At 42.2% G+C, this 11554-nt stretch overlaps 1 protein-coding gene across 1 annotated transcript; it reads left to right on the forward strand.

Annotated features, from left to right (window-relative positions):
• The first annotated feature begins 2453 nt into the window (after positions 1-2453).
• On the forward strand, positions 2454-6352 carry LRIT2 (leucine rich repeat, Ig-like and transmembrane domains 2). The gene is made up of 3 exons (XM_065407151.1): positions 2454-2491; positions 2843-3624; positions 5544-6352. The coding sequence occupies exons 2-3, from the start codon at positions 2856-2858 to the stop codon at positions 6350-6352; spliced, it is 1578 nt and encodes a 525-aa protein (XP_065263223.1). The 5' UTR covers positions 2454-2491; positions 2843-2855.
• Positions 6353-11554: the final 5202 nt, after the last annotated feature.

Below are 11554 nucleotides of genomic sequence, written 5' to 3' on the forward strand. Positions count from 1 at the left end.
AAGTTCCACACCACAGGGTATAACTGGGTGTACAGTGCAATGGAAGTTAAATCCTTATTATAGATTAGCTAATGACATAGCCCGACAGGAACCCTAATATCACTACATGTTAGATTCATTCCATAAATCACTGAGTACACCCAGTGAAAAAGATGTATGTGGTTGCTCTAACAATACATTGTATAGATCTGATCCTTCGCCCATTGAAATTGAATGCTAAACTCCACGTGACATTAAAAAGCTGCAAGATCAGACACTATGTTTACAGTGATGACAACTGCTGTACTATCAGAAAATACCTGAAAGCCATGTATAGATTTAATCTGCCAGTGGAAAACTATAAATACCTTTCTATCCTGGTCTTGTAAGGTTATAGGTTAAGTAGGTTCACTCTAATCTCAATTTGTGACCCAGCTTCATGCTGATTGGTAGCGTGGCTAATCTCTTTTCCATTGACAATGATGCCTGCTGTAAACTGTAATAAGAACTGTGCACACTAGATGTCCTCAGGAGAACATGGATACATCACTCTGAAACCTTCAGGTGAAGGCTGACAATTACAACAACACATTAGGGGTGAAGGTGCACAGTGAAACCGAAATGTACTAACCATGGGGAACAGGGACAGTTGGGGAGTGGGAGGCGGTTTGGGGGAGTCGGTGTGGGTGTTCTGTATGAGGGATGGGAAGAAACGGGGGCAGAGCGGGAGGTTGGGGTGTCATGGTTAGGAAGTGAGTGCTCTCCAACAGGAGTAGAAGATGGTTGGGGTGTCAGGGATAGGCGGGGGAACAGAGTGGGTGCTCTGCATGGGGAGTGAGGGGAGCTACTGAGACTTGGGAGGGAGCAGGTTGGGAACGGGGGTCTTGGCAGACCCGCTTTCTCCATGAGAGTAGCTGCTCCTGGCCTGATCCTGAGTGCCATGGTGGCTGCTTCAGCCCCTCTGGCCCTGCTCTCACCTCCACCCCTAACAGTTGCAGAGCCCTGCCCAGCCTGAGCATATGAAACAACTCACTTAAGAACAACACATGGGGTGGGAACATAGATCAACCCCCACAATATTACCATTGTGGAGGCATTAGCCCAGGGGTGGGCAAACTTTTTGGCCTGAGGGCCACATCTGGGTATGGAAGTTGTATGGGGGGCCATGAATGCTCATGAAACTGGGGGATGGGATGCGGGAGGGGGTGAGGGCTCAGGCTGCAGGGTCTGGGGTGGGGCCAGAAATGAGGAGTTCAGGGTGCAGGAGGGTGCTCCAGGCTGGGACCGAGGGGTTTGGAGGGCAAGAGGGGGATCAGTGCTGGGTCAGGGAATTGGGACGTGGGAGGAGGTCAGGGGTGCAGTCCCTCAGGCGGCGCTTACCTCAAGCAGCTCCCAGAAGCAGCGGCATGTCCCCGCTCCATCTCCTATGTGGAGATGCGTCCAGGTGGCTCTGCGTGCTGCCCTGTCCACAGGCGCCCATTGGCTGTGGTTCCCGGCCAATGGGAGCAGCGGGGGTGGCGCCTGCGGAAGGGGCAGCGCGCAGAGCCACCTGGCTGTGCCTCCACGTAGGAGACGGTGGGGGGACGTGCCGCTGCTTCCGGGAGCCACGCGGAGCCATGGCACGCGCGGAGTGGGACAAGCCCCAACCCCGTTCCCCAGCTGGAGCACCAGAGCTGCGCAAGCACCAGACTCCGCTTCCTGGCGGGAGCTTGAGGGCCGGATTAAAGCATCTGAAGGGCCGGCTGTGGCCCCCGGGCCGTAGTTTGCCCACCCCTGCACTAGCCCATACCCCACCCCTAGGTCTGCCACCTCTATCTGTAACAGCACTTTAATTCAGGAAAAAATAGTGTAATATTCAAGTTTTCCTGAAGAATTGCTACATTTAAGGACAGATTTTTTGCTCATAAGGTATAGTACTTTGTTCTGCAAATAGTGCCATTCATTTAATTGTAATGACTCACTACAAAATCTGAGTAAAGGGGATAAAATCTGGCCTTTAATATGGAGTTTCTACTCAGATGATCACCATTATAATTCTAGGAACCAAGGGAGTTTAAAATTAATTAGCTAAACATTTCTGTGTGGAGAGAAACAAGCTGTTCGATTTTTGGCTACTTTTGAATATTTCAGAGAAAGATGTGTTGTCTAAACATTATCATCCAGTTTAAATAGCACTCACTTCACTATTTCATTGGCCAATGGAGATATTACCCAGGAGATATTAATATTTTCACTTGGTTCCATGGATGAGGTAGAAAATTAGCCATGTTACATGTATCTCTTCTGGTGTGGTCTCAGGCAGGGCTTACTCCTGCGTCAAGAAAGATTATGGCTAATAGGATTTGGTACTTGGAAGCTGCTGGCATGTCTGGTACACACCCTGTGTTTTCTTAAAGAAGAATATGGACCCCATTCGTCGCATCATTTTTCTTCTTCTGGCCTTTTACAGGATAAACCCAGCTCTTTCTTATTGTGTTATAGGATGCTCCTGCTCCAGTGATAGCTTTGGAAGGTAAGAAATGTTGGCATCTTAATAATAATCTTCAGAAGAGTGTTTTGGAAATTCTTAGTGTGGATTGGACAGTCTTGTGAATACTAGCCAATAATAGATGGCCGTATGTTGTAGATATTGTTTGGGTATTACTAGTTTGAGTAAATAATAAGATATCTGGGATATGTGTTTTAAGATAGTTTTTATTGGGTTAAATTTTTCTTTTGCAGGGAGAGGGAAGTTAACCATATCTAATAATACATTGCTTATGAGAGTGTCCTGTTTCCAGTTCCCACTGTACATATTAGGTAGAACAGTTTGTTACCCAGGAGCACAGTGTGTTAGCTAAAGCTTTACTGATTTCCTCTCTAGGAGTTTGCTGTGCATGTCTACATCCCTGAGAAAGATACCTGGAGACATCCCTCAAGACATCAGAAAAATTAGAATAGAAAACTCTCATCTAACAGAACTGCCTCGTGGGTCATTCTCCAATGCCAGTGCCTTGGAATACCTTTGGTTGAATTTTAATAATATCACAGTTATGCACCTAAAGAGCTTAGAATACCTGAAGGATCTGACAGAGCTGAGATTGCAGGGAAACAAGTTAAGTTCAGTTCCATGGACAACATTTCAAGACACTCCAGCTTTAAAAATATTGGATCTAAAGCACAATAGACTGGATGTTCTTCCAGAGCATGCACTCAGGTATCTGCCCAACCTGACCTACTTAGACTTATCCTCAAATCAGCTTACTGTCATATCCAGGGATGTCTTCTATAATTGGCCTGTGTACCAGAAAACCCAGCAGTCTGAGAGGAAGATGGAAGCTATTTCCAACGCTGTCCTGGCTTTACATGATAACCCATGGATCTGTGACTGTCGCCTTAGGGGATTTGTTCAGTTTATCAAATCTGTTAGCCCACCAGTTATTCTAATGAATTCTTATTTAACTTGTTCAAGCCCTAAATTTAGGGCAGGGAAGTTCTTTCATGAAGTGGAACTCAACAGTTGCATGAAGCCATTAACCTCATCCCTTGACTCCAACCTGACTGTACATGTGGGATTGAATGTTACTATGGTTTGCTTGGTAGAGGGCAGCCCCTCCCCAGCAGTCTGGTGGACCTATGGCCTAAAACATTTAAGGGCATTTAATGGTAAGCAATGGTATCTCTTTTTTATTTACAATGTAAGGAGTGGGAGTTAGTTCCTTGCCTACTAGTGAGTCGTTCGTACATCACCTAACCATTAAAATTATTTGAAATAACACAGTTAGCAGGCTATGGTCAGAAACGGCGCAGAGCAGTCATGGAGACTAAGTGCAGCAAAGCTATTTCAAGTAGGATTTCAGAGTCAATTTGGGAAGGGAGAAGCAGAGCCTTTCATCAACAAGCTTCTTTCTTTTCTCTGATCATAAGTATGGTGAAAAAACAGGAGACTGTGGAAAAAAAAGATAGATTGTCCAAGGGCAGGTGCTTACAGGCCTTTTCCTGTTCCTAACGTTTCTTATGTTCTTATGGCTTTTCACACAGACAATACAGCAGCTCTGTTATCTAACTGCTAATGTAAACCTACAAGTTTTTCTACAAACCAAAATATATTCCCCTGGTTCTTGCATAAAACAATAGGTCACAGAGTTTGCTTGCTCTATTCCCTTCTGGATTTTGTCTCTCTTAATGAGGTCATCTCTTCTCCAAAGACTACAATCCAAAATTCATTACCAGTCCTCTTTTTCCCCCATAGCTTAGATCCTTAAGAGACTCCATCTCATACTGACTGCCTTCAGTAGTACAATTTATGTATTTTCATAAGATCATTTTTTATAATGCATCCAATTTTCTACACAGAATTCTGAGTGGCACCACGACTCCTGACACTTAAACGAAATAGTGTTAATCATAAATCCCAGAATATTATTTGCTTTTATTTTAATGTTTTATCAGCATTTGTTATTTTCCCTTAACAAGCCACATATTACATCAATTCTATATATTCTCTCTTGTCATATATCCATAACCACTATATCTAAATAGATTAGACAGAATATTTTCAACTAGTAGCAAATGCTATTGTTAAGATTGTTTTTCAGTTTCCATCCAATCCACCGTATGTTGCTCATAATTTTCTTCAACAAATTCCTTTGAGACTGAAATTTGCCTTGTCTGGTATAATGGACGATAGAATTTAGCCCAGAATACATGTCCATATCCATTAAAACACTTTCTCTTTGATTTATTATCACTTATGGAAGCCATTTGAACTGCAGAGCATGTAAGAATAAGGAGGCTTTTGCTGGGAGATAAAAATAGTAGCTCTTTGTGCTTTTCCCCTCGATTTTTTTTAATGATTTCACCTGTATTTAGAAAATCTGTATGTGTGTACATCAGCAATCCAGCACAATAATGAACAAATGTACAGTAACAACCAGTAAGGCAATGGGAGAAATGCGATTAAGATACTGAATATCATCACTACCTTCCAAGGAGCTAGGGAAACAGTGATTTCAACCAAAGAATCTGAAAATGATGAAAACATATCATGACATTTTCCTCTAATGTTGATCTCAGCTGAGTATATATCTAAGCCTGGACAGCCTAGGTAGCAATACACTATGTCCACACCTTGGGTCATATGTAACTTTTTTGCTGACCTAGATGTTCATCTGTATTTAATGTAGTCATAACACCTGTGTTCTGCATTTCTCATGAAGCAAGTGGGTTACCATGTTCCTGACCTATTTCTCCCCTCCTCCCCAAAGCACACATCTGTCATGTGATGTCATGCTATTCCCATGAGATGGAACATTATTCAATGAGTTAGACTGGTTAGAAAATGGAGGGGTAGGTAAAAGAAACAGCCACAATATTTTCATGAAATTTTATGTCTGAGGTTAGTTTTTGTTTGGGATTTTGAGTCATAATTTCCTGACCCCTATCTACCAAGAAGTCCTTATTTCCCTCAGGGTAACTCACAGTCAGGGGATGAAGTGAATTCCTAGTGTCCCTGTGCCTATAACACAGCTGGTGGTGAGTAGTACAGCCTGACATGTCTGCTCTTGCTCTCCTTTTCTCTCCAGTGTCCACTACACACATCAGTGAAGATGCAATGAAATCAGAGTTGGTGATTCCTTCAGCTCACCTTATGGATGAGGGCAATTACACCTGCACGGCTGCCAACTTCATTGGCAACACCTCTACTATAATCTCCCTGAAAATCCAGGCTCCCAGAATGGTAGCTTCTTCCTCGTCTTTCTCTTCCTCTGTCTCAGACGAGAATGCCTATGTTGATGTGAGGATTGCCAAACAGACGGTGTATGGAATTACGCTGGAGTGGTATGCAGTGACTGAGAATCCAGGAGAAACTTGGTACACCCTTCACTTTGGGAAGTATGACGACTCCAAGAAGGAGATGATTTACATTGGCCCGGGCACCAACACATACTCAGTCAATGACTTGCTCCCAGCTACCAAGTACGAGGTGTGTGTCACTTTAAGGAACCAGACACCCCGAAAGGGCCAATGCATTGTGTTTGTCACAGGCAGTGACATCAGTGAACTGGAGCAGAGGGAGAAGCTCATCCATATCATCATCATTGTGTGTGCCATGGTGCTGGCAGTCCCCGCTGGGATGTATGCGTGCACCACGGAGACCCGGCTTAACTGCATGGAGAAGTGCGCTGGATTCTGCCACAAGAATCGCAAAGGGCAGAAGAACCTGAGAGCAGGCAACAAAGAAAACACCTTTGACAGCTTGCCAACTGGCAGCGAGGAGGGGCTGTGTTACCGAGACTCCAGTGAAGACAAGAGAAAGCCAAGGTCTCCGGAGGACAAGGAGAATCCCGACAAACACAAACCTAATCACAGAAATAGCGCTGATCTCTATTAGCTGATAAAAATTCAATCCCATATTAGAGTAGATCAAGTTAAATATAGAAAGGTCAACAAAAATGTACATACACCTAGGGCTCTGTTTTACATAAACACTGGGCATGTGCTATGCAGACATACAACCTTGTTTTTCAAAGGATTTTGGCAACATCTGAAACTTTAAGGAAAAATGGGGTTATTGGTAAGCAGGAGAGTAATGCATGACATGCACATTGCTGGCAGGGGAGCCAATATACATACTTCCAGCTACCTGGGAAATTCAATTAAATAGAGGACAGATACATGGCATTGTAATCTTTACAAATTATTCATACATGGACAACCCTTGGGGAAATTACTGAGAGAAATTTATTCTAGTATTTTCACATATATATATATATCTATATCTCCATCCTATTAACTATTTGAGCCACAAAAATGGCTCCTTCAGCCCTTACTGCAGCTTAATGCTGATAGACAAAATGATACCCAATGATGAAATTAAATTTACTCAGTCTCTCACTTGCATAGCTTAATTGATCAGAGAGTTTCAGAAGTGGAAAAGAATTATTTTTGATCTCTCATTGTTAAATACATGCTTTTATCCTGTGCTCTTTGGAGTATCCATATGTACTGCAGCATTTGGGGACAGTGAACACTAGCGCTTTCAAGATGACTCTTCTGACAACCCTGTTTCACTTGCTTATAACTTTCCAGAGCTTTGGTCTTAGTGCAAATTGATATGTTTTTGTTATTTTTTGTTGGGGGTAAGTTCACAGGCAAAAAACATGTTATCAGTTTTTGAGTTATCTCCGTGTGAAAATAAACACTTTTTTTTTCCATTTTGAAGGAAATTTAAGAACTATTTTGCACAAAGATGATTGAAAAACAGCTGCACTTTGTAACATTAAACATCACATGGAGCTAGTCCTCAAAGGGGAATAGTCTCTGATTATCTGAAACAAAGTGTTAAGTTAAATATTTAGCTATGCTATTATTGGGTTACATCAACAACTGCATAACTAGTGTACTAACTAAGATCCAGAACCTCAAAGATATGTATCTTCAAGGCTCCGGGCCTATGTGTCTTTTTAGTTAAGATCTAATCTAAAGCTGGTTCAAAAATGCCAGTTGTCTTATGTAGGAATCTTTTTTAGGTTTTCTGAAATTTCTCACATTTTTTATGGTTTTCCAAAGAAAACCCCAAACCTTAAGTAATCTACATTTTCCACAAAGATGTTCATTCCTCTCAAAAAGCCATTTTTTTCACTGAAAAAACAGATTTGATGAACATTTTTTGGCCAGCTCTATTAAGGACCAAATCCAGCAATATTATTTAGGCAAATAATTGTGTTTTCAGCCATGACAGTTATTCAAAAGTCCAGATTGCTAAAGCTAAGGTTTCCCCCATTTTCCTTTTCCTTTTGTATGCATATACAAACCTACATGCATCCACAAAAATTATATTTGAAATACACAGGGAAATCCTGGCAAAATTCTCATTGACTTCAGTGGGGACCATATTTCTCCTACAGAATCTGTTTCTCATTTATATTAAGGCCCCTTTACACTAGTCTGGTAGTGCAATCCAGCTCACAACTTCAATTCCGAATGGATAAATAGAATTCCAACTGTGCAGCTATCCATGGTACTTGTACAGGCAGGGAATTATTAACGACATCACACTCTTTTATTTCACTGCACTTACAGAAAGGGAGTCAGAAACACCACAGACTGCAGGAGTTTGCTGGATCTTGGAACTTCTAGAAGAATAGTGGTTGTTCCTACTGAAGCAGCTCTGTATTCCTGGCAGAATCTTTGAAACAAAGTATGTTTTTAAAAGGGGGGGGGGAAATCATTTAACTTATAAATTATGGTTATCCATACAGTGAGGCCCAACTGTATGAGCAGCCTTGCACAGAACATAGGAGGAAAAACATCTCCTGTCCCAAAGAAATGCATCTATATTAATTTGTATTGTGATAGCACATGAGAGTCCCAGTCATGCACCAGGACCTCCATTGTGCTAGGTGCTGTGTGAACACAGAACAAAAAGATGGCCCCTGCTCCAAAGAGCTTACAATCCAAGTAATGCATGTCCTTACATTTGAAAATTAAAGTTTTTCCTTTAAATCAGTGTAAAAAAGCAGTTACACACCTTCTAACAGTGTAATTACAGCTGTGTTTCTCAGGAGTTGGAAGACCCTTGATTTTTGGCCTCCTGCTTTAAAAGATAGCCAAGGCATATGGCTAGCTGTATATATTCAAATGGGTTGCTGCAGAAGTCCTCAGAAAACAAAGTAGAGCTGACAACAGTGCTTTAGATGGATCTTAATAAGCTTGGCTGAGATTCACTCTGTCGTCTCCTAGGTTTTATGGTAATACTTTAGTAACAAGAAGTAAACAATGCTTTCATAGTTTTTTTTATATGGGGGCTACATTTTCTTCTCTAATGCTAATTAATGTAATAGTTTATTGTACAAATATTTAACTATAACTGTTTAGTTTATCGACTCTTACGTTCCAGTTTATTTTAAGTGGTTTTGTAGGCTTGACAAGTACTTCTTAGTTGTAAAATATGGTTTTAAAATAAAATATTGATTTTCAGAATACCCAAAGTTTTACCCATTCCCTGTGCATGTTTGGTCTTTTTAATATACTTGCCATATTTGAAAAGAAACCTGAATGGCCAGTGATTAAATAAGATCATATTACATGATCTCACCAAAAGATCCTATATGTCAACTTGTAACATCTATACTGCACAGCTGATGAGTGAAGGAATGTCATAGGATGGGCTGGCCATTTAAAGGGGTTGGGCTCAGCCCTACCTCCACTAAGGTAATGTTCTCTTTAGGTGGTGAACGTTGAGGTTTCCTTTAAGAGCGAGCCTGCTTAGCTTGGTGGGAAAAGGGATTTGCTGGGAGGAAGGCGCCTACAGGAGATCCACAGTAACCATGAGACCCATAGGAAGATGGGTTGCAGAAAGAGCAAGTAGGCTTTCTTTAGTGGGCCCAGGGAAGAGGTAGTGAGCCCTGGAAGTTGCTGTGGGAAAGGCCCAAAGGCAGGTTGATATAGGAAGTGGTCCAGGTAGTCAAACAAAGGGGTCTGAGCAGGTGGATTGCTGCTTGTGATGGGGTCCCTGGAGTGGAACCCAGAGTTAGAAGGCCTGGGTTTCCTTAGAGCAGGTGTGAACACATGAGGAATGAAGGCTAATGAGCGTGGCATTTGAACTGAAGACTCAATGTGAGGTGGCTGAATGATTGTTGTGTTGGATTTTTCATTTACCCCCTGGAGTGGACTTCATTATTTGGCTGGAGGGCGAAATCATTAAACAGCACTGGACTCTGCCTATCGAAGAGTGGACCGCTGAAGTGCCTGGAGATGGAGCAGGGAAACTGAGGCACAGAGCACATACCAAAGCGAGCTTGTCACATGGAGTTCTTTTAAAAAATGACTGAGACTGTAAATGTCTCATTGACTCATGCAACAAAATATGTCTTGAAAAGGGGATTTACTTAAAATTAATGCAAAATGAGTGATCCTCCCTCCTGAGGACAGAGACCAGCTAACCTCTTACAAAAGAAACATTGGCCAATACAGTGGAATATGCTAATGACCAAGTCTGTTCTGCTTGATGTTACAATCCTACGCTAGCTAATGATGAGCTGTTCCATAAGGGTTAGCTTGTGACCTACACCGCTGTGCAGAGGATTAAGAACTCCTCTTTTGCTCCTGCTACTTGTACATTGTGCCTTGGCTCTGCTGTAATTTCTGCTAGTATGTGCACTAGCAGACCACTACCTCCAAAAGCAGGAAGAGAATTGTGCCTCACAAAGGTGCCTCTTGGGGCTGTGCCAAAAGGTGCAATCTAGCCCTTATGTCTTGAAATTAAACCGTGGGTCTAACTTTCACACTTGGAGGCCTAGCTGAGGGTACCCAATTCTAATCTGGCTACTCAACTCACTTGCAGGTGCCTTAAATTCAAATCCTGCAGACCTAACTCAGATGCAAAGGCCTGCTCCACCTCCCATTGAAATCAGTGGAAAGACTCCTATGGACATCTGTGGATATTGGTTCTGACCAAAAATGTTCTCCTCCCTTTCTGTGTAGGGGAGCATGGTCCTTATTCAGACAAAACTCCCAAGTCCCCATGTGTTGGGTTTAGCACTCAATGTAAACATTTTAAAGGGGAATTTTGCACTTTAAAAGCATTCTGTGACACTTTCTCAGGGTGTCCAGGACTGTGAGTCACCATGTTACACCCTCTCCCTGCCTCCAGGGAGAGAGACCCTTTCTTGTAGTAACTGGCTGTCAGCTCCCTGACACTGCCAGCCCTTCAGCAACTCAAGTGCTCTCTTCAGGGCTCTGCTCTGCTCCACTTTGCCTTGTGGTTAACACTTGGTGTACCCCACCTCCTGAACTCCTCAGAAGCATCTCTCTGTAGTACCCAGCCCCTGTCACTGGGCACTTAGTGTAATTACCATGAAAGCGGTCCCCAAAGAGACAGTGTACACACAGCTTGACTGGTACAAATCAGGATCAGGTGTTTTATGGCAACACAGCACTGTAATCTAAAGCAAATCTAAGTTTATTCAAAAAGCTTAAGATTTAAGAGATGCTGAGAAAGGATAATGAGTGGAAACACAACTGGTTTAGAAAATAAAACATAAAATGCAATCCTACGTCTACGCTTATTAAAGGTTACCGCTTCTATTTTATAAAGAAGATTTTCTCCCGAGGATTCAATCTGTGAGGGAGTTTTCAGTCAAAACCAGGATCCAAGAGTTCATGAATATTTTCCCACCCTACAAGGGGTTTCCTCAGCAAATAGGTAACAAAATGGCTTTTTGCTTCTCCTTACGTTGCCCAAACTCATTGTTTTTACCCTAGAGTCAGGATGGCACCACACTGTTTGTTCTCAAATATGTTGGCTCCATGTTCTCTTCACAGCTTCATGTTGACTTGAAATGCAAATGTAGCGGCCATTGTGTTTTCATGTACAATGCTTAATCTACATATGAGCCTAAACATGTGAATATACACCCCTTTCTCTGGCAAAACCAGCTCTTTACCTCTGCTAGGGAGTAACACCGTGATACAAACTATTAAGGATGTATTTTCAGGAAATATACATGCCTTATTTAAATATAATCAGTACATACGATATAGTCACAATAATGTTAATGGCCAGCACGATCCTGGCTTTTGTTTAAGATCT

Source organism: Emys orbicularis, chromosome 7, assembly GCF_028017835.1.
Source record: "Emys orbicularis isolate rEmyOrb1 chromosome 7, rEmyOrb1.hap1, whole genome shotgun sequence".
Classification (NCBI taxonomy): Eukaryota; Metazoa; Chordata; order Testudines; family Emydidae; genus Emys; species Emys orbicularis.